We start from the raw sequence: 27,620 nt of genomic DNA, 5'->3' as shown, positions 1-27,620 counted from the left end.
ACAAAGTCAGTACATTTGAGATTCATGATGTCGCCTGAAGCCTAATCTCTTTTAAAAATTATTCATAATAGTCCGTTATATGTGTACACAACTAATTTCTCTAACACCTGGCTGAGAGACACTTAGGTGGTCTCCAGGTTTGGGGCATCCTGATAAAACCACTTTATGTATTTGTTGTGTACAGATTTTTGTATGAACACTAAATTGTCAGATCTCTGGGTTAACTATCTAGGAGTGGAATTGCTGGGTTGTATGTTAAATACATGTTAACTTTAGCTACCAAACTCTGAGCCATACTCGACAAGATGGCACCTAACAACAGCCCCCACCAAACTATTTTGCAAAGTGTCTATTATTTTTCAGTCCCACCAGGAATGCATAAAAGTTCCAGTTTCTCTGAATCTTCACCAGCACTTAATAGTAATATTTTCCCATTTGTGTCCTTTAAGTCTTTCTAAAGGGGTATTGGAGCTCTGGTGGCCTAGTGGCAAGAAGCTGCACTACAATCCCAAAGGGACGTGGTTCAAGGCCACCAGCTGCTCTGCAAGAGAATATGAGCAATCTCCTCCCTTGCAATTAATTGCCTCTGAAAACCCACTGGAGGTCAGCTGTATGTCGGTTCCAACTCCATGATACACAACAAAAACAAGAAGGGTGTTTTACACTTGCTCACTCATTGCCACCAAGTTGGAACAAACTCCAGTAGGTTTTCAGAGGTTGTAAATCACACAGGAGGAGATTGCCCATCTTTCTCCCCCAGAACAGCTGGTGGATTTAAACTGCCTGCCTTTGAGTTGGCAGGCTCCCTAACAGTACTATTACAATGTGATTTTAATATGCATTTCCCTAATAACTAATAAAGAGAGCTCTGGTGGCTAACACAGCTGTGGTAAGGAATTGCACTGCCAATGTAGACATATGCAGTTTGAATTTACCATCTGCTCCCTGGGAGAAAGTTGGGCAGTCTCCTCCCATTTCAGTTACTGCCCCTGGAAACCCTCAGGAAGCTCAACTATAGGTCTATCCCAACTCTATGGTACCCAACAACAACAACAATCTCTGACGGTGTCCTGTGTAACAAGTGTAATCCACAAGCAGTTCTGCAGAAGAAAGATGGGCAGTGTCCTCCTATAAGGATTTACGGCCATGGAGACCTGATGAAGGGTTTCTCAGAGTCAGAAGTTACTTGATGACAACAGGTTTGGTTTTGGCTTTTAATGACTAATACTTTAGAGCATCTTTGCAGATGTTTGACATCCATGTACGAAGTGTTAATTTAAATCTTTTCTCCTTTTTCTAATGAAATTCTTGCTTTCTTGCTATTGAGTTTTGATTGATCTTTATATGAGCCCTTGATCAGGTCTGTAGCTTGTAAATATTTGTTTCCAGCCTGCAGCTTGTGTTTTCACTCTCTTCATTCTATCCATGGCTTTTTTGTGTGTGTCACATGCGCTCACATGCTGCAGGGTTCATGTTGTCATGGAATGACACAGCAAGAAAGCAGAATGGTCAGTGCAGCACGGAGCTCGTCCAAGGCACAGAGCAAGGGAGGAAAGGCCTGGGGAGGCCATTTTTCTTGAATCCATTTTCTGTGCCAACAGAAAATGCACTATTGTTGCTAGTTCTATTTGATGTACACCTGTAAGTGTCGAAACAGTGGACATGGTGGTGGGCATGTTCTCCCTGGATTGATGGGTGAAAACATTTAGGAAGAAGTCTTTGCAACTACATATTTTGCACTTTTGTACATACAGGAGAGAAGCAGAAAGACAATGGGACAGACAGAGAGGAGTTTAGTAATTCTTCTAAGAGGAATGGGAGACATGCCCGCATTATACTTTCATTATAATGTATACATTATACAGTGTTCATTTGGGCTCTATGGATAATTTAAAGATCTTTCAAAAGCTAGATTGAAGCTCAACACCAAGAAAAAAAGATTTTCACCACTGGCCCAATTGACAGTATCATAATGGATGATGAGGAGATTGAGATTGCTAACAATTTTAGTTTGCTTGGCTCCACAATCAATATTCTTGGTACCAGAAATCAGGAAATCAAGAGACAAATTGCATTGGGAAAGTCAGCTGTCAGGGGCCTTTCCAGGGTACTTAAGAACAATGACATCAGGCTGGAGACTAAGGTCTGCCTGATCCAGGCCATAATCTTCACAGTTGTGTGCTATGCATCAGAAAGCTGGACAATGACTAGGGATGATAGAAAGAGAATTGATGCCTTTGAGCTGTGGTGCCGGAAAAGAGTTTTGACTATACCATGGACTGCTAGGAGAACAAAGAGGTTTGTCCTAGGGAGGGTGAAACCGGGCTGTTCCTTTGAGGCAAGGATTCTGAAGCTTCATCTGAAATACTTTGAACATGTTGCAAGGAGGAACCAGTGCTTGGAGAGGGATGATACTTGGGAGAGTGGAAGGACAGCACAAGAGAGGAGGACCCTTGATGAACTAGAACGATTCAGTAATTGGGATAATGGGAGTAGGTATGTCAGAGACAGTAAGGTTGGCACAGGGAAAAACAGGGTTTAGGGCTCTTGTACCTAGGGTCGTTATGAGTCACAAGCGACTGGACGGCACATAACACCAACAACAAGTCCTTGGTGGCCTGTAAATTGGGAGACTTGTGCCCCCAAGAAATGTGAGAGGCAGTCTCCCTTTGAGTCTCTTAGAAGCCTTTGTCAAAAACTCCAATCCAGCTCTGCCTAGTAATCTCTGATGTGGAGTGACACCTGGGCCCCCCAAAGGCCTCGCATTCAGCCTCAGGCTACCCTCGAGCTGCAGTGAAAAGTCAGAGAGCAGACACCATCCCCGCAGCAAGCCCGGAGCCACCTCTCTCCAAGCATCTTTCAGTGGTGCCCATCCTCCCTGCCCTCCTGGTGATGATAATGGCCTCTGACGCTCACTATGTGCCCAGCATTGCTCCAGCACTGCTGGACTATACACTGTGTGCCTAGCCATCCTTTGGAGAGGAATAGCCCCAGTTCATAGATGAAGAAGTTGAGGTGCAGAGAGATTATGTAACTTGCCTCATAACACACACAATTAATGGCCCTGTGCACTGGGAGTCTTAACTTGTCTTCACTGTTGAACTGAGGGCATAATTGACATCCTAGATTACATACAGCTGACTGCTGAGATGCTGGGATTTGAACACACGTCTCCCTGACTCCCGACCCCCAGTGCTTATCTGCCACATCACATTGTCTCCTGTACATATGCACAAATACCAATTGCCAAGAATATACCATCTCAGAGTGAAGAAATGAAACCAGTTGCTGCCGAGTCCATTCCAACTCCTGGGCCCTCCTGTGTGTGTCAGAGCAGAACTCTGCTCCCCGGGAGTTGTCAGTGGCAGGGTGACCTTTGGGAAGTAGATTGCCAGGCCTTTCTTCTGAGGCATCTCAATGTAGATTGTAACTGCTGACCTTTCACTTAAGTCTATGCACCATTTACCCCTCAGAAACCCCTCCATCCCATACAGTAACCAATAACCCATAAGGCTACTGAGGTAGTGCTGTGTATGGAAATGGTGTTTTGGACACAATTGGGTTAAATATAATCCATTACTGAAACTAATTTCATCTGTTACTATCTACTTTTTAAAAAATCATGGTTACTAGAAATTTTCAGCTCCATGTGTGACTGTGTGACTAGTGTTTGATTTCTGCTGGAGAGCACTGGCCCTGGAGATGCCCCAGCTGTAAAGCAGAGAGGACTGAGGAAAGGCCTTTGGGACAGGACAGCAGATGCACTGTGACCTGGGACAGCTGGAAGCCCACGGTGGTGTAAATGCCCGTACTGCAAAGAGGGGAGTGAGTTAGAAATGGCGCATTCTGAAGTGTATTTTGCAGGATACACTTAAAGGCAAGGACTGAAAGACTTCATCTCACATACTCTGGGCATGTTGTCTGGAGAGCCAACTGAGATTATGCTGGGAAAGGTGGAGGGCCACGGAAGGCCAGGAAAACCCTCAGCTAGAAGGAGTGACACCGTGCCTGGAACAACAGGCTTGAGTATGAGTATGGAGGCCACACACAGCAGGACGGTTTCCCTCAGTGTCACTCTAAGGCGCAGTTAACTCAGTGGTGCTGACATTTAGTAACAACATTTTGTAGATTATTAATAATAAAACCAGAAAGTCCCTTTGTGAAATGTATACCAGAGTGCATTTAGCATTTTATGTTTCTTCAAGTTAATTAATCTTTAAATATTTTCCCAATTTATTTCTGTTGCTATGTACCTTCAAGTCAGAACCAACTCATAGCTGACCCTCCAGGAGGTTTTTAGAGGCAAATTACTTGGGAGGAGATTACCCGTCTTCTTCTGCCTGAGCAACTGGTGGATTTGAACCGCATGCCTTTGGCTTGCCAGCACAGCTCCTTACTAGTAGGCCACCAGAGCTCCCAACTTGTTTCTAGTGGCCTTGCTTCTTGTTTTCTTACTTATAAAATAGGAATGATGGCCCCTTACCATGTCAGTATTGTGAAAAATATGCTGCCTAACCCATGCCAGGTGCCTGACACATAGGTAAACACCTATCCAGAACCATATAATCACCATCAGTGTAGTGTGGTGTTTACTTGATGAGGGCAGGGCACGTGAGAAGGGAAGAGCCTTTCTTGTTGCCCTTAGCTTCTGGTAGCCCCAGGTATTTCTTGACTCAAAGCTACATTGGAATTCACCTCAAGTCTGTGTCTTTCTAAATTTTATTTTAAATATTGGTTCAGGACCGACCCTCCTCCCATATAACTTTATACTAATGGATAACGCCTTTAAAGGTTCTATTTCCCAACATTCTCCAATGCCTTCAGTGCAGCTTGAACTTCTTCCTTCATTACCATTGACTCTTGAGAATTCATAACAGTGAATAAGGATGACAAAAGAATTAATGCCTTTGAGCTGTGTTGTTGGAAAGAGTACTGAATATCCCACGGACTGCCTAAAGAACAAACAGCTATGTCTTGGAGAAGGTGCAGTGAGGGGAGGTTATTATGCTTAGGAAGTTGGAGGAACAGTGAAGAAGAGGAAGACCCTCAAAACAAGTAGATTTACACAGTGACTGCTGCAATGGGATTGAGTGTGTCAGAGATTGTGGGGATGAGACCAGAGTCAGATCTGTTGTTCACAGCGTTGCTATGAGTCTTACTCAGTTTTACAGCACCTAACAACAACGTCCCAACAAGGTGTCCTTCACAGGTACTGGGACCTAGAACTTCAACATCGCTTTATGGAAATAAAATTCAATCCATAAAATGTGATGACCATACCTCCCACCACCATCTTCACTGCCATGAAGTTTTTCTAATGTCCCCTCCTTTGCCAGTGACAAATCCTTCTTTTCCTTAGAGGAAAACCTATCAATTCATCAAACTTCTAGTTCTCTATGACTTCTCTCTCTCTCTCTCTCTCACACACACACACACACACGCGCACACACACGCGCACACACACACAAACACACACACTCACATCATATTTCCTGGGATCAGCTGATTCTTATTCACTAACAAGTCTACTGCTGTCAAATAGATTCTCACCTATGGCAATCCTCTTTTGTATTTGAGAGACTGTAAATCTTAGCCTGAGAGACTGCTTCCTCACCTCCCCCACCCTCTCCTAGCCCCTGGAGGGCCACTAGTGGATTCAAGCTACTGATCTCTCAAGTAGCCGCCCAACATGTAAATTTGGCAATGAAGTGGTTAAACAAATGCAAATTGATCTCTACTGAAAAGCTGCTCAGAGCTTTTAAAATGTTAACGTGTCTTGAGAAAGTCCTGGATTGAGCATGGTGTAAAGTGTTTTGCCAGCCTGCTTGATTTGTTGTTTGTTGTTGTTTTGGGGTGTTTTTGTTGTTTTAATTTTATACTGGTTTACTTAACAAAATTCGTATACATTGTTTTTCACACTGGATCTTTCCTCCTTCTTTTACCCACCCCTCTCTGCACCTATCAAATTGTGAGACCCTATGATTAAGCCCCCGCACTGTGCCCATCGGCACCCCTCTGCTCCCCCCTCACCACCTTGGATCCTCATAATCGGTCCACAATAATGGTTCTATACTGTATTTGTCTTTATGAGACTGAGTTAGTTCATTTCACATAATGCTCTCCAGTCCCTCCCAAGTTAGGTAGTAATTTACAAAACCTGCTTGGTTTGTTGTTGGAAATACCTTATGGGACTAATGTTCTGGAAACCTCTCTCAGGGAAATGATGTTCATGAAGGTTCAGGCCGCTCCGAAAGGATTCTTAACCACAGAAAAGTCACTCTGACCTCTGCTCTTTGTGTTTGTTTCCTGTGGTCACTGAACCAGTGCTATAGTCAAGCTACTAACCCAAAGGTCGGGGGTTTGAGTCCACCCAGAGATGACTTGGGAGAAAGAGCTGGTAGCCTGTTGCCTAGATATCAACTATTCAACATTCTGTGACTCGCAGGTCTGCTCTGACACCGTGGGGTCACCGTGAGTCATCCACAGTTTTTGAGAGAGGTGTTTGGGTACAATATCCTTCTGAGTAGACAGGGGTTCATGGTTGTGTCTGATGCTGGCAAATTAAGGACCTTTTTAAAAAATAATTAAGCCTTGATGAGCCCTCAGTCACACCAAAGCATTATACCCACGGAATGGTTCCCTGGAGGGCATTCTCCACCCAGTTTCTGGAAACACATTGTTCTTTATTACTGGAACATTCATTAGGTTTATGGTTGTTCGGGGTGGGGGTATTATTTTATCTTTCTTTCTTTTTCCACATTGTCCTTGTTTATCCATCTCCCTCTGATCCCAGAACACTTTATTTCTGTTGTCCTGCTGAGTTCTGTCTCAAAGCTTTATTGAGTGAGTCCCAGAGCAGTCCCCATTAATGACCGTGTTAGGTCTGACTACAACGAAGAGGAGCAGAGAGAGTCCAAAGTCAGCTTTGTATGTCAGGAGTGTCTTATCTGTAAGGAGTTGTGCTGCCAACCCAAACGTACACAGTTCAAACCCACCAGTTTATCCACTGGAGAAAGTTAGATAATCTCTTACGATGCAATTTACTGTTTCTGAAAACCCTCTGGAGGGTCAGCTGTGAGTCAGTTCTGACCCAATGGTGCTCAACAACCACCTTGCATGTCATCAGCTACGGGAACCAGTCCTGAGGTGACCGTGTCTTTTCATGCTCACTGGTCATTTATTCGCTGCTTGTCCAGGGTGGAAGCTCTATGAGAGCAGAGACTGGCTGTATTTAGCCTCTTCCCCTCCCTGCTTACCCTCTTCCCTCCCACAGTTATTTACTGAGTGTGTTCAGTATTATCTGGGCCCTGGGGGAACACAGTGAGAAGCCCACAGCGCCCACCAACAAGGTGATGTAACAGCGTAGGAGGGGTGAAGCCCCTCACGTGGTCTGGTCTGAGGACATCTTGTTAGCCCTGAAGGATGAGGCTGTTGAGCTTGTGTCTGACTGTGCAGGTGCTCAATAAGAAATTACATTAAGGAATGAATGAGTGAATTTATCAAAGGGAATTCTTTTTAAAAATAAATCATTCCGTCCATGAGTTATAATAACATTAATCCAAACCAAGCTGCTGTTTGTAGAAACACTTTGAAAACTACTGACCTATTGCAATATCTTACATGTCTGTCTAACTATCTTTCATTAGTTTGAATTCTTGCCGGACTGAGGCAGTTAGAATCCCCTTTGTTTTCCCTGGGGGAGGAGGGGTCAGAGTTGTTGGTGGTCTGCAGCTATGATGATGGTACTACAGTAGATCTTACAGTAGCAGTAGGCGGATCTGGGGCCTAGTGTAAGGAATGCACTTCCCACCCAAAGGTAGACAGTTTAAGTTCAGCAGCAGCGAAAGAGGAGCAGTAACCTCTCATGAGGTTTACAGCCTCTGAAAACCTGCTAGCGGGTCAGTTATGAGTTGGTTCCAATGACTTAATGGCACATAACAACTTCTACCAGTGAGCTCTGATGGCAGAGTCAAGCCATTAAAACCCATAATTTGATGGATGACTGGCAGTGCGAATCCACCAGCGGCTCCAGTGTGAGTCAGTTCTAACTCAATGGCCATGAGGGAGACAGAGCGCCCTGCACAAGAGTCTACCAGTGGACATGGCGTCTCAAGGACAGAGTTAACACAAGAGTCTACCAGTAGGCATGGCATCCCAAGGACCGAGTTAATTCATATTAGGCAGGAGAGCGGCCTTTCTTATGCTGTGAATACAATATTTACTCATCTCTCTTCAGTGTGGAAAAGGAAAATAGAATGGATCTTGGATGTAGGTTAGAAAGTTTCATTTAGTTGTGAAGCTGTTGAAAGCTTTGGGGTCCATTTGGGGAATTTAGAAGTTCTTTATAGATTTGGCTACTTACCAGCTTTGGGATGAGGGGGTGTGTCTTTGGCTTTCATTCTCTCAGTTTTCTTATCTGTAAAGTGGGGAAAATAATGATTTTTACCTCAAAAAGTAATCAGGATCCAATGAGGTCAGCCTTACAGCAGAGTTAGCACAAGAACTCACAGTGACGGGTACTCAGTAACAGTAACCTTAAAAACAAAACAAGAATGAGTTATTTGACACATCGTATTTACATAATTAAAAATGCATGCATATAAAACCAAGACATGTTAAACAAAAGCACATACAAACAAAAGAGTGTCCATCAAACTCTAAAATAGTCTTCTGTGGTCAGAGAGAAACAAGGGAAGGAGTGAGGATGAAAAGAAATGTATTTTCAAAAAATAAATAAAACAAAGCAGAGAGGAGAATTCCTTCTAAAATAGATTTATTTTGTTTGGGGAAATCAGGTCTTTTGTTCATAGGGTCACTGTAAGTCGTGCTTGACTCGATGGCAGTCAACAGCAATGCAATGCCAACATACTCATTTTTGAGGGGAGATTTTGTATGGGCTAGTACCTTTTCAATCTATGTGGAACAGATTATCTGGAAGTCTGGGCTCTATGAGGAGAAATGTGGCATCAGGATTGGAGGTAGACTCCTCAACAATCTGCGTTATGTAGATGACACAGCCCTGCTTGCTGAAACTGAGGAGGACCTAAAGTGCTTGCTGCAGAAGGTCAAGGACTGCAGCCTTCAATATGGATTGTCGCTCAACATCAAGGAAACAAAGATTCTCACTACTGGGCATATTGGCAGCATCATAATAGATGATGAAGAGATTGAGATTAACAACTTTAGTTTGCTTGGCTCCACAATAAACATCGTTGACACCAGTAGCCAGAAAATCAAAAGACAAATTGCATGGGGAAAATCACCTGTCAGGGAGCTCTCCAGAGTACTGAAGAGCAACGATGTCAGTCTGGAGACTAAGGTGCACCTAGTCCAGGCCATGTTGTTATGCATTAGAAAGCTGGACAAATGACTAAGGATGATAGAAGAATTGATGCTTTTGAGTTGTGGTGCTGGAGAAGAGTATTGAATATACCATGGACTGCTAGGAGAACAAACAGGTTCATCCTAGAGAGGGTGAAAGCAATCTTCTCCTTGGAGAAAAGGATTTTGAGGCTCCGCATGACATACTTTTAGGCATGTTGCAAGGAAGAATCAGTTCTTGGAAAGGGACATCATGCTTGGAAAAGTAAAGGGATAGTACAAGAGAGGAAGACCCTGAATGAGATGCATTGATTTAGTGACCAGAGTAATGGGGTAGGTGTGTTGGAGCCACTAAGGTTGACTCAAGTTAGAGCAGGATTCAGAACTGTTGTACACAGGGTTTCTATGAGTCACAAGTGGTGTGACGACATATAACAACAACTGACTGTAGCAGTGGGCTTAAGCATGGCCAAAATCATGAGGATGCTGCAGGATAGGGCAAGGTTTCCACCTGTGATCTGTTTGTAGGGTCACTAAGAGTTGTAATTAACTCAACAGAACCCAGCAACAATACCAAGAAAAAGATGGCAGTGTGCCCCTGTTAAGATTCACAGTCCTGACAACCTAATAGAGGGTTATTGTGTTTAGGACATTTTCTATGTTTTATTTCTTTGAATCCTCCCAGTTCTCCTGGCAAGTGTGCTTTGTTATGAGGAAGCCAAGGTTTTCAGACGGTAAACAGCTAGATAGTGTTAGAGCAAGGATAAAATCGCTATCTTGGTTTTCCTCCAGAGCCTGATGTTGAACCGCAGAAGACTCTCTGGTCCAATGGGACTTCTGGGAGCCGTGTCTGTGGCTCCTGCCCATGGTCCTAGACTGTGCGTCCTCGGCCTTGCTAAACCATGAGGTCACAAGGTGGTTCAGTGCCTTAAGGAAATCCAGTTAAATTTTGATAAACCTTATGAAAATAGATAGCAATAATTAACTTCCCAACTGTTAATGATAACATTTCAATCTCCTCCACCCCACCCCAGCCGTGTGAAACACTTCCATGAGTACTGGCTGAAAAACAAGGCCTGGATGATACGTTTTTAAAATATTTCCAGCTATTTAGTAATGTGCAGTTCATTGCAATGAAATGAAACACACTGCTAAATAACTTTAACCAGTAAATAAGCAAGCATTTCTAGCTTATGGCAACAATCTGGAACAAGTGGTGCTTTGCAAAGTGGACTGGGGGAGGGAGAAGAAAGGATGAGGGAGGAAAATGTGTAACAATGAGCTAATAAAAACGCAACTTTTCTGCGAACTTTTATTAAAAAAAGTTTTCCACTGTGGAATTTTGAAATAATGATACCCTCTTAAGTTTTTGCAACGTGGTTTAAAAACAATTGGGCCAAAGTCTTGTTTTGTTACAGGTTGGAGATGATGAGGATGGCACGAGATGGGGCAGGATTCAGATCCATTGTTCATAGTGTCGCTATGAATATTAGTTGACTCACTTAAACAGCATTTCAACTTACACAAAACAGGTGAAAATACATGGTTCTTAAATTGAGTTCATAACTCGAAAAAAATGTCTATCTATATATGTTCTAATTTCCCTTTCACACTGTTTGGGTTTTGTTTTGTTGTTTGTTTTGTTAGTTATTTGGATTTTATTCCCAAGACAAGTACAGTACTTCACACATGTTTTTAATGAAAGCAGGTTTTTCAATGCCAATTTAATAAGACAGGAAACAGACGTCCAAAGAGACTTTTTTGAGTCTCTTTTCAAGAATGTTTTTTCCCCCCAGAAAACTTTTGTGAGTCACAGAAAACTTAGTATCTTCAAGTAGATTAAACTCATTCTGACTATAGGACAGAGTTGAACTGGGCACTGAGGTTTTCAAGGCTGTAAATCTTGGTGTGCAGGCAGCCTGACCTTTCTCTCACGATGATTGGAGACTGACTGCCGGGAGATGCCTAACCCATTGTGCTATCGGAACTCCTTCTTTGAGTCGTACCTGGCAGTTTAAGCCTAGACCAAATACTTCCAGCTTTATGGTTACCATCCTTCTGATGATATCCAAAAATTAAGTCAGAAAGCCCATTTCATGGAAATTTGTTCCATTTACTGCTGTAATCAGTCTGTCTTTGAAAAAGTTTTTGTGAACAACAACAATTTTTTTTTAATTTTCTTATTATTTTTTGTGTGTGTACCGTCAAATCAGATCTGACTGGTACAGGAGGAGATTGCCCTTCTTCCGCAGCAGAGCATCTGGTGGATTTGAACCGTGTACCTATGGGGTTGCAGTGCAGCTTCTTGCCATTAGGCCACCAGAGCTCCCTAACAACAAATATTTTTAAGCACAAGTCAGGTTTGTTTGTTTTTTAATTTTTATTGTGTTATTTTTACATGTACCGTCAAACCAGATCTGACTGGTACAGGAGGAGATTGCCCCCTCCTTCTCCAGCAGAGCATCTGGTGGATTTGAACTGCATACCTCTGGGATTGCAGTGCAGCGTCTTCCCACTAGGCCACCAGAGCTCTCTAGGTTTTTTTTGTAATTTACAATGATTTTGCAGCTGGTAAAAACAGTAATAAGAGTATTTGCTGTTCTTTCTTATACACTAAGTTCTACGTTAGCACTTTACATGTATGTTGTTTTTGTTGTTACGTGCTATTTAGCCAGAGCTGACCCTCCTTTAGGTTTTCAGAGATCACAAATCCCATTGGAGGAGACTGTCAATCTTTTGTTGTTGGAGTTACTGTAGATTCAAACTACCTGACTTTGGTTTGACAGCACAACTTCTTACCATCATAAGACCTCCCTACTGTATGTTCTTGTTAAGTGCCATTGAGTCAAGTACAACTACCCTATGACCAACAGATATAAACCTTGCCCTTTCTTGGGCCATCCCCATCATCTCTGACATACCATATCCATCTGGATGAGGGTCTTTTCTCTTTAGCTGACCCTCCACCTTTCCAAGCATCACGTCTCTTTCCAGGAAATAGCTCCTCCTAACAATATTTTCAAAGTGTGTGAAACAAAGTGTTGCCATCCTTGTCTCTAAGGAACATTCTAGACACATTTTCTTCAAGATATATATATGTATTCTTTGACAGTCCAGGAGATATTCAGTACTGTTCTCCAATACCACAACTCAAAAGCATCGCTTCTTCCATCATCTTTATTCTGTCAAGCTTTCTGATGTATAGCAAGTGATGAAAAAGACCATAGCCTGAATCATGCATGCCGTAGTCTTTAAACTGACCTCATTGCTACTCAGTACTTTGAAGAGATTCCTGGCATCAGACTTTCCCAAAGTTATACAACATATTTTGATTTTTTGACTGCTGTCACCAAGGGTGTTGATTGTGGATCCAGGTAAGATGAAATCATTGACAATTTCAGTTTGTTCTCCATCTATCATGTTTCCTCTTGGCCTAGGCCTAGTAGTGAGGATTTTTCTTTTCTTGATGTTATGGTATAATTAATATTGAAGGCTGTAGTCTGTGATCTTCTGAAGGCAAGCATTTCAAGTCCTCCTAACTTTGAGCAAGTAAAAGTATGTTATCTGCATAATGCAGGGTGTTTCTGAGTCTTTCTCCAATTCAGATACTGTAATATTTTCATCAAGTCCAGCTTCTTGAACGATTTACTCAGCATACAAATTGAATAGGTATGCAGAAAGGTACAGCTCTGATGCACACTTTTCTTTAAACTGTGCAGTGTTTCCTTCTTCTTTTCCGACAACAGCTTCTTGGTCTGCATATACATTTCCCAAGAACATGACTGAGTGTTCTGAGATTCAATTCTTTTCAATGTTAGCCACAATCAAATGCCTTTGCATAGTCGATAAAGCACAAATAGTCTTCTGGTATTCTTTGCTTTCAGCCAGGATCCATCTGACATCAGCAATGATATCCTTGGTGCTAAGCCTCTTCTAAACTCAGCTTAAACTTCTGTCAGTTTCTGTCAGTATACTGTTGTAGCTATTTTTGTTTGTGGCCATCTTCAAACAAAATTTCATTCAATATTTTGCTTATGTATGATATAAAGTATATTGTTTGGTAATTTCCGCACTCTTTTATATTACCTTTCTTGGTTTGGGAAACATATATGGATCTCTTCCAGTCAGTTGATCAGGTAGCTGTTTTCCAAATTTCCTGACAAAGACTAGTGAACATGTCCAGGGCTTCATATGTTAGTTAAAACATGTCAGTTGGTATCCCATCAATTCCTGGGTCCTTACTCTTTTGCAAATACCTTCAGTGCAGCTTGAACTTCTTCCTTCATTACCATTGGCTTTTTATCATATCCTATTTCTTGAAATAGTGCAGTGTTAGCCAACTCTTTTCGGTACAGTGACTCTGCATTCTTTCCATCTTCTTTTGATACTTTTTGGATCATTCAAGATTTTGCTAAGAGCATCTTTCGGCACTGCAACTCAAGGCTTGAATATTAATTTTAGTTCTTTAGCTTGAGAAATGGCAAGTGAGTTCTTCCCATTTTGTTCTCCAACTCCAGCTCTTTCAGTTAGTAGTGAGTGTGTTATGTGTAACCTCTCCACATTCCAGAGTTACTATATGACCTGACAGTTCAGCTCTTAAGTATATGTTGTTGTTGTGTACAGCAGAATCGGAACCGACACATTACTGACCCTCCAACGGGTTTTCAGAGGCAGTTAATAGCAAAAGAGGTGATTGGCCATCCTTTTCCCAGAGAGCAGCTGGTGGCCTTGAACCACATGCCTTCAGAATTGCAGCACAGCTTCTTGAAGTTGAAACAACCCAAATGCCCATCAGTTAGTGAATAAATAAACTAAAGGTGCAATATCTATACCCACTGACCTACTGTGTCGATTTGATTGTGATTCAAAACAACCCTCCACTGGGTTTCTGAGGCTGTAAACCTTTGTAGGAGACAACTGCCTTCCTTCCACCTGAGAAGCAACTGGTCTACCACCATATCCATACAGTAAAATATTATTTAATTATGAAAAAGAATGAAGTTATGGCACATATGACACATGAATGAATCTTGAAAATCTATTAAATGAAAGACACCAGAATTTTTTTTAAAAAAACTCCATATATTGTATAATTCTATTGTTTTTGTTGCTGTGTGCCATAAAGTTGGAACCAACCCACAGCTGACCCTCTGGCAGGTTTTCAGAGGCAGTTGATAGCACGGGAGGAAATCTATGTGGACAGAAAATGTATTAGTGATTGTCAGGAGCTGGTGAGGGGATATGTGTAACTGGCTGCTGATGGGTGGAGGTTTTCTTCGGAGGTGAGTAAAAGTTATATACTTGTAGGGAGCTCTGGTGACCTAGTAGTGGCAAGAAGCTACACTGCAGTCACAAAGGTATGCAGTTCAAATCCACCAGATGCTCCACTGGAGAAGGAGGGGCAGTTTTCTCTTGTGCCAGTCAGATCTGATTAGATGGTACACAAAAGAAAAAAAGAAAAGTTATATACTTGTACAACTCTAAATATCCTAAAATCCACTGAGCTGTTGTTGTTGATTGCCGTTGAGTCAAGCATGTCTCATAGCGACTCTATGAACAAAAGACCTAACGCCTTTCCATAACTGTCATCATTTTCGCAAGTTCATAGAGTCTCCAGAGGCATGTGGTTTAGGAAGTGGATGCCACTCCTTCTTCCAAACCTGCTTTACATCTGGGAGCTCCACCAAACACTATCCACATTAGGAAGCCACTCTTGTCTTTGATACCCCAATGGCACAAGGTTCAGCATCACAGCAACCCAGGTTACTTCAAACAGTGCATTGACAAAGAGTGATGTTCAAAGTGGAAGAGTGTTCATCCAGATAGCTGTACCCTTTAAAAAGTTCAATTGAATGGATTGAGAAATTATAGTACATTCACACAATGGAATACTATGCAGCACACAGGAGCAATGATTTTGTAAATTACTACCTAACTTGGGAGGAACTGGAGAGCGTTATGCTAAGTGAACTAACTCAGTCCCATAAGAATAAATATTGTTTAACACCCTTATTGTAGAACAAGTATGAGGATCCAAGGAGAGACAGAGAGGATGTGAGCCAAGAGTGGAGGGCGGGGTGGGTGAAGCAAATGGGAAGGAAAGACCCCGTGTGGAAAGGAGTGCACACACCTTTGCCCTGCTTTTCCCGAGGGTGAAATTTCCCTTTGTCTCCCCTTCTGATAAAATGACTAGGAAAGTAGCATCACCAATTCCTGAGTCACCGGCCTTGATTTAATTTGTTGAGAGGTCATCAAAGAGAAATGTGAAAGCCTATCTTTTTCTCTGGGCAGTGTGTGTTCCTAGGATAGAAACCATCCTCTTTCGTACAATTCCTACTCACTGACAAGTAAATCCAATAGGCAGGTGACTTATCATGTCTGCTTTTTATTCTGGTTCTTAGACACACTGTTCATGCATTTGTACTTCTTATGAACCTAGCCATCTCATACCGGTTTTTTTGTTTTGTTTTTTAAATAATTTTAATGAGCATTTACAGAAATTTTGGATTTCCATTCATTCACTGCTGCACTTCTCACCCCGTCCAGCCCTCCCTCCCCTCCCCCAGTTTGCTCCTCTCTTTCAAAAGTAAAAGAAACACTCCTTCCCTGGTACACAATCCCCCCACACCCCTCCCACCACCCCAAGTACATTCCACTATGCAACCTTAATTGTGGACTCTTGTGATAACCATAATACCCTATCATATGCTTTTAAATTATTCACTCCCTCATCTATTTCAGTGCAGTATACAAAATTTATCCAGTTTTTCTTAGTCTTACCCCAGCCCTGATATCAGTCCCATGTTACAACAGTGGCGCCGTGCAATATTTGTCCTTTTGTGACTGAGATATTTCACTCAGCATAATGTTCTCCAGGCTCACCCGTTTTGAATAATATTGCATGAGTTCCTTGTTTTTCAATGCAGCATAGTATTCCATTGTGCGAATATACCACAGCTTCTCTGCCCACTCATTTGTTGATGGGCACCTGGGTTGTTTCCAACTCCTTGCTATTGTGAACAAAGCCGCGATAAACATGGGTGTGTGTGTATCTTCTTGGATGTCATTTATGGTCTCTTTGGGATATATTCCCAGTAGTGGAATTGCTGGGTCAAATGGTATCTCTATTTGCAACTTTTTGAGAAAGCACCATACCGCCTTCCACAGTGGTTGCACCACTTTACACTTCCACCAACAGTGAATAAGGGTTCCAGTTTCTCCACAACCTTGCCAGTATTTGTTGCTTGCTGTTCTGTTAAATTTTGCTATTCTGACAAATTGCTTGCAGAAATGATTACGTTTTCAAATTTGGGGGTATTTAGGTCAATAAATAGGATTCTAACTCATTAGGAGGAAGGTCAGATCGTGATAGACTAGACAGTGTTACATATTAGAAGATCTTTCTCTCTATTCAACAAAGTAACTTGGTTTCTGCATTTTCATTCCCTATAAATTACTGTGAAGTATGTCTTAGATACACAGATTGCTTGTGAATGAAATGTCCTATGGATATGTAAGACTTTACATGGTTGTACCCTGTTAAAAATGGGAGTCTTTGTATCGGGTGCCTTAATTTCTTCAACTTTGTTATTTAAATAAGTATCTCATTTTTAATTAAGCATAAGTTTTTTTATGCCTTACTTATACCTTGATCTATACTCAGGTTCCCCAGAACTAACTACTCTCTAGTGATCCTAAGGATACAGTTTTTTTCTCTTCTTAATCATCAAAAGAATGAATTCTGTATAGGATTTCTCTATTGACTTTTTTTTAATTGCAAGCTTTTTCCCTTTAAGTAAACTGAATAAATTAAATAAAAATATTTACAGGTGATAGTAAGTAAAGAGTAAATCTTTACTCTTCACAAAGTAAGCAACATATTTTCTTAACGCATTAAAATTAGATTTATGTTTCAGTCGTTTTGGTTTACTGACATATCCCTGTTGTGAAAAGCCAATCAATTCTTGAAACTCCCTACCAGGCACTGTCTCTTCCCCAGTTCAGATTCAAGTTAGAAACAGGTAATGAAGTCACAAGACATTTCAATGCTTAGCACTTGGAAAATCTTATTTAGTAGGTAGAATACTGCTTAGGCGGCTGGTCAGGTCCCTTAATCAGTGGTGATTCTTCATGCCAATGCATTCTGCTCTGTGAGTTTGGATGAATTATTCTACCTCTCTGGGACTTAGTTTTCTTATCTGTGAAATGGATCAAGAGAAATATGTAGCATACATTAGAAAGCATATTCAATGCATGGTACATTGCAAGTATTTGATTCATTAATATGTATTGATTTATTTGATGCTTAGAAAATTAAATCATTTGATGGTTAGACAATTAAGTGCCTGCCTAATTTATCCTATATTATCCTAACATGGACATACATATGTGAATATATTTAAAATAAAGACTGGAAGACCATTAATCTAATGTAAAATCTTACTGTGTACTATGCTTTGAGCTAGTCATAATATCTGTAACTAGACCAGATACAATTAGTTTCATAGTTTAGATTGATCTCACTCTTTTGACATTTGCTAAACCATTCAGTAGGGCCAAATTGCACATCTGGGCCTAAACTGGTAGTTTAGCAACTAATCTTAATGGTCTAATATTGGGTTTTGGTGACCTAGCTGTAAGAAGCTGTGCTACAATCCCAAATCCACCCACTGCTATGCTGGAGGAGGATGGGCAGTCTCCTCTCATGGGGTTTTCTGTCTTTGAAGATTTACTAGAGGGTCAGATAGGGGTCAAGTCTAAATCAATGGCAACACAACAACATCCATGAAACTAGTTACAGTTTACCCTTGTGCGATTTGGGGGCATTGTTGTAATACATTCTCTTGCATGTTAGGTAGGCATACTCTGTGAATTGTATTGTACAGTTGTGTTACCCCTGCGAGGTTATAAGCCCATGGCATGAATGCTTTTAAGTATGTGTACGGGCTGATAGGTAAGATGACTGATAAAAGTGTGTTCTTGCTTAAAGCATATGTGATGGGAGAAAGGTGAGCAATCACTTCCTGAGCGATTTACAGCTTCCAGAAACCCACTGGAGGTCAGTTCTGCTTTGATGGCAATGAGTTGAGCTTTGCTGCATAGACCCCTGGTAGGTTAAGCACTGAGCCGCTGACCTGAAGGCTGACAGTTCAGCCCATTAGTTGCTCTCAGAGATAGAGAATCCTCTGCTCATAGTTTTACAAGCCCCAGCACCCTGTGTGGCTTCTATGGCTCAGAATGAACTTGATGGCAGTGGGTTTGGCTTTTGGTTTTGGTTTCATGCACATTCTGTTAATTATTGTGTGGTTGGTGATATGGAAATGCTTGTTATTTTCCAGCAGTACTAAATTTCAAACCAAATCCTAGACTATTACAATCAGGTGCTGTGAATTCTCACTCACAGAGCCCCTCTGTGACAGAGTAGAACTGACCCATAGGGGTTTCGAGGCTGTGATATTTATGGAAGCAAATGACCAGGTCTTTCTCCTATCGCACCACTGAGTGGGTTCAAACCACTGAACCAACGGAGCAGATAAGAGCTGGTCCAGCAAACACATAGACTCCCAGTCCGCTGTCCTCGAGTCAGTCCTGACTGGCAGTGCCCCCCCAGAACAGGCTGGAACTGCCCCCCTGGGTTTCTAAGGCTGCACAGCTCCATGGAAGCCGACTACTTCCGCTTTCTCCTGTGGATCAGCTAGCTGGCGGCTTCAAACCACTGAACTCTCTGTTAGCAGCCAAAGTCTTTGACCCCTATGCCACCAGGGCTCCTGAGATTTCAGACTAGTGCATTCTCAGTGTTTCACATGGATATGAAGCAGCTGGATATCTTGTTATATGCTGCCTCCTTGGAAGTCTCAGGCCTGAGGTGTGACCTACAAGTCTCTCTTCCTAAAGGACTTCCAGGTGTTGTTTATGACGCTGGCCCCTGCAGCACACTTTGCAAAAGGATGTACAACCCCTGAGGCTGGGGGCGGAGTTGAAATGAACAGCCCTCATGCTGCTCCTAACTGCCTTCCCACACTCTTTGAGTTTACTCTACCTCCTTACCTGAGACTGGAAATGAATTAAAAATTCAGAGGCAAAGACTGAAAAGCCATGATCTTAGACTTCAAGTATTACAATGTTAGAACAACGCAATAGAATGCTGGGCTGGGCGTTTTCTGCGGCTCTCATGTATCATCTGCCCACTGGCCAGCCTCTCCAACCCATTTATTTGCTGTATTTCATTGAAGACCAAAAGTGGTGTGTATGAAACATCCCCATTTGCATTCTTCAGAGCCCTGTAGCCACATTATTAGCCCTAAATGTTTCCAGAGCAGAGAGCAATGGGAGTGGGAGCCACTTAACTCTCAACAAGGCTTTTGTTACCAGTGAAAAGAATGGTGGATTATTTTTCCCTTAAATCCAGGCCTGACTTTACAATACCTTAAGTGAGCATTTATGGAAGCTTCCCAGGGAAGCTCATTTTGAGTCTTTAGTCATTTAGATGAGAGAGAAGATTGTGTTTCACCTGTCGCATCCACCATAGGTAGGACTTGAGTTTATGTGTAATGTGACTATGGCGGTGTCTCTTTAAGACCTGTCAAATGAAATTCTTACTATAAAAATGAAATACGCACCATTGCTTTGTTACAGAGCACACAGGCCCCAGTCAAGACAAGAGAAGAACCACATCAAGCCCCTGGGGCGGAAGGAGTCACCTAGCGGATGATGTGGCCACGTTAGAGAGCAGCTTAGCAGCCAAAGCTTTTTCTACCTATGGTAACAGGACGGACGGCATGAAGGAAAAGACGACCCACAGAAGGACAAAGCGTTTTTTATCCTACCCACGGTTTGTCGAAGTGATGGTGGTGGCAGACAGTAGAATGGTCGCATACCACGGAGCAAACCTTCAACACTATATTTTAACTTTAATGTCAATTGTAAGTACATTCCGAAGAAGGTGGTTTATGAGTTCTCTAGGGGTGCTGTTTAGAGCTTTGGAGGATCACTCAGGACTGGCGTTTCAAGTAATTCAGGCAAGTGACTGAGCAGAACGTCAGGTTAATCATCAGTTGCCAATCTATAGAGACAATAGTTGGTATCAATACTGAGTGATGACCCCACGTTAAACAATGTTTTTTTTTGTCTTTGGAAACATCATTTCCAATCGCCTTGGCCACCTTGCTATAGGTAGGATTATCATCCCCATTTCACAGATAAGAATATTGACTTTCAGAGGAATTTCGTCACTTGTCCATGACATGTAAAGCTAGTAAGCAGCTCAGACACAGCATGTGACCCTTAGCTTGTCCAGGTCCCAAGGCAGTGTTCTCTGTCTCATCAGCTGTGCACAGCCAGCTGGGCAGGTCTCTGGTAAAACCTGTGGAGGCTGGTTGTGAATCAGAGATGCCCTTGGAGCTTATTAAAATGCTGCTGTCTCCCCTTACCTCCAGCTCTGGGATTCTAATTAAATGGCCCTGGGGTGAAGCCTAGGAACCTCAGCCCATTTTTATATTCACATTTTGAACTAAAAACATCATAAATTTGCATGATTAAAGAAAATCCGACAGAGCTAGAGAATATAAGATGAAAAAGAATCCTTCTCCATCCAGGTCCCAGGTTCCTTCCCAGAGGCAATCATTGTTCGGGTTTTTTTTGCGTATGCTTATTACTTGCACTGCCCAAGAGAAATATATTGTAAGCCACATAATGTAAATTTTTCCATTAGCCACGCAGAAAAAAAGAAACAGTTGTTCTAAGAATATATTTCCTTTTGTATCCAAAAAGATATCATTTCAACATGTTGTTGTTATGTGCTGTCGAGTTGCCTGCAACTCATAGCGACCCTGTGTACAACAGCCCTATACCCTGCTCTATCCTGTGACAATCTTACTGTCTCTGACACACCTACTCCCATTACCTCAGGTCAGTGAATCAATCCATCTCATCAAGGGTCTTCCTCTCTTGCACTGTCCTTCCACCCTCCCAAGCATGACATCCCTCTCCAAGGACTGGTTCCTCCTTGCGACATGTCCAAAGTATGTCAGACAAAACTTCAGAATCCTTTCTTCCAAGAAGTAGCCTGGTCTCACCTTCGCTAGTACAAACCTGTTCTCCGTGTTAAATTCAATACTCTTCTCCAGCACCACAGCTCAAAAGCATCAACTCTTCTTCCTTCATCCCTAGTCATTGTCCAGCTCTCTGATGTATAGCAAGTGATTGCAAAGATTATGGCCTGGATCAGGCGCACGTTAGTCTCCAGACTGACATTGTTGCTCTTTAATACTGTAGGCAGCATAAAAATTGTTACTGGTTTTAATTTTCTGTTTTGGTTTTGGTTTTCTGTTTTGTTTTCATCGTAGGCCTTTGAAATTAAAATCCAGTGTGTGTCTGACACAGCATTTCTCCTTGCAGATTAACCATATTTCAGTTGGTTCATAGCCACAAGTTGTGACTGGCTAATACATTGGACAATGCAACTGTAGAGGTTGCTTTGAAAAGTTTTTAGCTTTTTCTTTTTTTAAAAAATTTTATTATTTTTGTGTGAGTGTACTGTCAAATCAGATCTGAGTGGTACAGGAGGAGACTGTCCCTCCTTCCCCGGCAGAGCATCTGGTGGATTCGAACCATGCGCCTCTGGGATTGTAGTTGCAGCTCCTTGCCACTAGGCCACCAGAGCTCCCCTATCTTTTTTTTTTTTAACCCGAGCACAGATGAAACATTCTCATATACCCTTCAAACACTGCTGTTTCCTTGAAATAGTGGAGACTGTCGTAGTATTGCTAGGCGCTGTCGAGCTGACTCTGATTCATAGTGATCCTCTGTATGACAGAATGACAGTGCCTGGCCCTGTGTCATCATCAGGTCACCACCTGGCATGGGTCTGTTGTTGTAGTCTTGCTTATCAAGGGTCTTCCTCTCCTTCATGAGTCCCTCTTCTTCTCCCAGCATGATAGCTTTTCTGGAGACTGGCCCCTCCTGAGAATATACAGAGTGATTACTCTCACTCATCTTAGTCTCCACAGCTCTGTTTTCACTTCATAATTCAGCACTGAATTAAGACTTTTTATGATAAACATGGACTCTGGGTCAAACTGCCCTGGGATGAGCCTGACTCTGCTCCTTAATAGCTGTGTACCTCTGGACCTAAACCCAAAGCCACACTTGACTGCTGTCAAGTCAATGCTGACATGCAGCAGACAGAGTAAAACTGCCCTGTGGGCTGGTGGTTTGTCAGGGAAGCAGACGCCCCCATCGTTCCCCAAGGAGTGGACGGTGTGTCCAAACCACTGAGATTCTGGGTTATGATCTGAAAACTTTAACCACTGGCACACCAGGGCTCCCTGTGGCTTTGGCCAAGCTTCATTCTCTGAGCCTTAGTTTCTTCTGTTCATTGGCTGAGAAAGAATATAAGAGTACTTAAACCAGTGATTTGCTATGGGACTTAAACGCATATACAGTTTTCACCTTCAGATTTTGTTCACAATAAGGGTTGAATAAGTATTGGCTCTTATAATTCATGATAATAACACCAAAACCCAAACAATCAAAAAACAACCATAGGGGAAAAAAACCCAGGGAACCACACTACTGGGGGTGCAAACGTGTCCTAAATGCATGAGCAAACATGTGGTTAAGATGAGAATTTATGAACTGGTGATTTGGGCTTTCAGGAGTGAGGGAAATGGTACCACTAACAGTTAAGTTGCCAGACAGTGAGATTTCAAAGGAAAACACTTAGGAATTTCAACCTGACTTTATTGTGATCCAAAAACTGTCATCTATAAATTTTACAAAGAGACCTTAAAAATCAGTGTTTGTTGGATGAATGGAAATTCACAACTACAAATTGTGTGTGCTAATAAATTGTAAAAAGAGATACAACTCAACATATGAAGTGAATTGCTTATTGCTTGCACGGCGTTCACAATTAACTTTGAAAAATTTATCTCGGTTGCAGGTAGCCTCTATCTATAAAGACCCAAGTATTGGAAATTTAATTAATATTGTTATTGTGAACTTAGTAGTGATTCATAATGAACAGGTAATAAAGTTTTTTTCTTCTTTTTCCTAACTGTATCCGAAATGGCATATCGAAGTAGTGTTGGCATGACCAGCTGACCGCAATTCTTTTCTGTATTTAGGAAGGACCTTCCATATCTTTTAATGCCCAGACCACACTAAAAAACTTCTGTCAGTGGCAGCATTCAAAGAACTATCCTGGTGGGATCCAGCATGACACGGCTGTCCTGGTAACAAGGTATGTGGATTTATTATCTCTCAAATCACTTAGTTTCTGGTCAAGTTGATGACCTGAGTGAAGGTTGCTTGTTATTAGAATCCAGCTTGTAGATCTCAGCTTGTCGATGCAGATACTGTTGACGTTTTGAGCCGATAATTCTTGGTGGTGAGACCTTACCCTGCGCCCTCTAGCCTCCGCACCTAGGCACATCTCACCCTCCTCCCAGCGCTGCCCACCAATAGTGTGCTGTGATATATAGTCATGTCCCTCCTTGGCGTCATCAAGTCCCTAAGTGTGTTTTGCTTTCAGACAGGATATCTGCAGAGCGCAGGACAAATGTGACACGTTAGGTGAGTTGGCTGTGCACAAGATCTATGATCAGAATGCCTTCCTACATATTTTCGTTCCAAGCCACAATTGCCTTGCGTAGTAAATCCTTGTTTGCTTTTTGTTTTCCTTCCGGTAGGTCTCGCTGAATTGGGAACCATCTGCGATCCTTACAGAAGCTGTTCTATCAGCGAAGACAGTGGGCTGAGCACGGCCTTCACCATAGCCCATGAGCTGGGCCACGTGTACGTTTCCTTTCGATGTTTTCACTTACCTGAGAGCCGCCCAGACTCTTGCTTCTTGGCTCCAGTGAGCATCTCCATGAATTTAGAGAGCGCTAGTTACTTTCCGTTAGGATAGAATTGGCAGAATTAAAGATCTAAATCTACTTGGGAGACAACCTGCTTTAAAACTTTAGAAAATCCAATATATGCAGAGCTCATATCTGGTTGTTATTTAACTGTTTAAATTTTTTTTTTATTTTTTTTTTATACAAGATGCAATATTCTTTTCTGCTGTCACCTGGAAGAATGAGCCATCCCCATCCTTTTCACTGGTGTAAGGCAGACCTTAGCTTGGAGAACTTTCCTGATTTAACTTCACTGCTCTGGTCCATCCCCACAGCATTGACACAGATTTTCACAAATTCAGGGAGCTTGGTGGCCAAGACCTGTGCTACTAGACCAAAGCTGCTGCCTCTCTGGCAGTTCGAATCTACCCACCATCCATCAGAGAAAGACACTCAGTCTCCATCTGTGTGATTCACAGCCTCTGAAAATTAGCTGAAGGGTCACCTGCGAGTCAGTCCCCACTGACACCAATGAGTGGTTTTGTATGGTTTTATTTTTGAGTTTTTGCATTATTTCCTAATTAGACAATAGGGTTTCCCCTTTTGTTCTTCAGAGACAATGCATGGTTAAAGCATGAAATGATAGGATATAAAGTTACTAGAAAACATTCTGATATTTTAACCTGCATAATTTCCTTCTAAAATGCTTATAGTATACCTTTTTGAAATAACTTCCTCATATGATGTCTGTAATAGATTTTTATCCAAGTGTCTCACATTAACTCTCTTTAGTGTTAGCACCATCTATGATGAAAACTTTTTCATTCGGCAGATTGTTTTGAAGGCATCTTCTGTGCTCAGGATAAAGTAAGATACATAAATACAGGTACTTCCAACTTGGTTCAACATCGAGCAGGTTTATTTTATAAAGGATACCTTTCAAATATATTTTAAGTATGATTTTTTTTGTTCCTTTGCCCTGAATTAGCTCTTAGGAGATGCACAATATCTGGAAGATAGAAGAACTTTCAATTAGGCAATTGCAATACTCCAGAGCTCTAGTTAATCAGCATCCTTTCTGTTTTGGTTTCTGAGGCACCTCCATGGAAATCAGGAATTCCTTGTAACTCAATTTGAAAACCACTGGGCTGATTAGCATTTTTCAAAGAGGAGTCTGATACTAATTCTAAGAAAATGTTGGTGGGTGCTGTTCACACTGCATTTGACCCATAGTGGCCCCCAGTGATAAAGTAGAATTACTCCATGGGATTTTCTAGGCTGTAACCTTCAAGAGAAGGAGTCTGTATTGCAGTACTGTTTGGCCGCTAACTGAAAAATTCAAGGTGTGAACCTACCAGGTGCTCCATGAGAGAAAAGAACTGGTGACCTGCTACTGTAGAGATTACAGCCCATGAAAACCCCTAAGGGTCGGTCCTCTGTCCCATGAGGTAAGCTGTCAGTGGAAGGGGGCCTAGTGGCCCCCAGGAACAGCAGCCTCATGGAAATCGACCACAAGGTTTCTGTAGGGGGCCCCTAGGTGCATTTTTTCCCTTCAAGCTTTCAATTAGCAGAAGAACTTAATAATTGTACCACCACAGCTCCTTGCATGGAAACCTGTGGGGGGAAGGAAAAATTTCATAGTCAAATAATTTTCAGAAAACTTCTCCCAACCTATACCTGCTTAAAGTCAAAAGACTCTTTAATATAAAGGCTCTCAGAAGTCTTGTATTAAGTGAAGGGTTTGATTTTGCTCAATACAGTGTTTCTAAACTAATTTTAATGGAACCTATAGGGAAGTGTTAGTGTTGTTTTGCATAAACTCTAGTTAATTCATTTGGAATTTTAAATAGGAGGTGAGATTTGACCTTAAAGATACAAGTGGGATTTCTTCTAGGCAGCTTTTTGTGTTTTAGGAAAAGTAACTCAACGGCACCTAACAATAATAAATCACTGAGAGCTGAGATTACTGGGTTAGCATTTCTCCCAATATGGAAAAGGGCACTGTGTAAAGAACTAGAATGAACTTACTGTTAATTGCTTTCCAATGAAAGTTTATAAACTTCACCTGTACTCAGACAATTTATAAAGATGATGTTTTAAGGAAAATGAGAACTTGAAACCACACAACCCAGACATGTTCATCTAACTCCACTACACAGTTAACATCCCCTTCTGGCAAACCCCCATGTATTTGGAATTGCCCAATTTTTTTTTATTAATTTTTTTAAATTTTATTTTATTAATTTTAGTGAACATTTAGAGATTTTGGATTTTCATTCATTCATTGTTGCACTTTTTTCTTTACCCGCCTGCCCCCAGTTCACTCCTTTCTTTGAAAAACAAAAGATAAACTTCTTCGTTGGTATACAATCCCTCGGACCCTGCCCCTGCCCACCCCCACCTCACCCCACTCCCGCCCCAAATGCACTCCACTATGCAACCTTAATTCTAGAATTGCCCAATTTTTATTGACAGTAAGCCTTTTAATTACTATAAGGATCCCACAAGATAGATATTGTTTCCTTGTGTTTGATGTTGTTGTTCTTATTGTATGCATAGTGTCAGACCCTTCAGCAGGTTTTCAGAGGCAGTTAATCACACAGGAGGTAATTGCTCATCCTTTTCCTACATAGCAGCTGGTGGATTTGAACCCCGTGCCATTGGGATTGCAGTGCAGATTTGTCCAAAGTCTTAACAGCACATGAACCTTTGTTATCTTATCAAAACACTCTGAGGTAGCGCTTGTAGCTTGTACCGGGAGACAGATTTCTGGTTCTGAGCTGGTTCTGTACATTCTCCTGAAGTAGATGAACAGTGACTGTGTTTTGTTCTCTGGCCTGTAGAATGGGAGTAATGTTTATCCTTCCCATCTCTAAAGTGTTAGGAGCTAAAGAAATGAAATAGCAGGTAACTGTTATGTGTTCGTAGGTTAAAGAAAAAGTATGTTTTTAACTCATTAATGAATCTGTCTCATGTATTTAAGGAATATGAAAGTCTTTTCATTTGTTTTATAACAGACTTTCTAATAAAGTTTTTTAAATTTTTAAATGAAATATTTTCAAATTTAAAAATTCTAGACTAAGCTGTTTCAACCATGTCCTTGTGATAATAAGAAATGTTAATACCTTTCACAGTTATTATTATTATAATATCAGGAAGCAGTTAATGGAGGTGTGTTTGTTGAACATAATTAGATGATTCAGAACCAGCTCCTACCGTCCATTACTAGCCTTATTGACACAGAATCTAAGTGTTAAGAGGAATCTGGGAGACCTTTGAGTTTCTACGGAATACCGAAAACCTTACGAAGCCTTCCTGACAAACTTGTGTAGCTTGTCTAATGGGAAAGCAACAGAAGTTTTGGAATCAGATCAAAATGGTTTCAAATCCCAGATTGTCCAGCCCTTGTAGCCTAGTGGTAAAAAGCTGCACTGCAGTCCTGAAGGCTCACAGTTTGAA

At 41.7% G+C, this 27,620-nt stretch overlaps 1 protein-coding gene across 1 annotated transcript in view; it reads left to right on the top strand.

Moving 5' to 3' along the window:
* The window catches only part of ADAMTS9 (ADAM metallopeptidase with thrombospondin type 1 motif, 9), a 211,816-nt gene that overhangs the window by 21,076 nt on the left and 163,120 nt on the right, over positions 1-27,620 (top strand). The window contains exons 4-8 of the mRNA XM_006893839.1: positions 19,957-20,243; positions 23,264-23,347; positions 23,448-23,563; positions 23,855-23,895; positions 24,012-24,117. Coding sequence (XP_006893901.1) covers positions 19,957-20,243; positions 23,264-23,347; positions 23,448-23,563; positions 23,855-23,895; positions 24,012-24,117 — 634 coding nt within the window. The remainder of the gene's footprint in view (positions 1-19,956; positions 20,244-23,263; positions 23,348-23,447; positions 23,564-23,854; positions 23,896-24,011; positions 24,118-27,620) is intronic.

Source organism: Elephantulus edwardii, unplaced genomic scaffold (assembly GCF_000299155.1).
Source record: "Elephantulus edwardii isolate Elephantulus edwardi_28Jun2011 unplaced genomic scaffold, EleEdw1.0 scaffold00132, whole genome shotgun sequence".
Classification (NCBI taxonomy): domain Eukaryota; kingdom Metazoa; phylum Chordata; class Mammalia; order Macroscelidea; family Macroscelididae; genus Elephantulus; species Elephantulus edwardii.
Note: the sequence above shows the minus strand (reverse complement) of the source record. Positions and strands in the feature narration are given on the sequence as shown.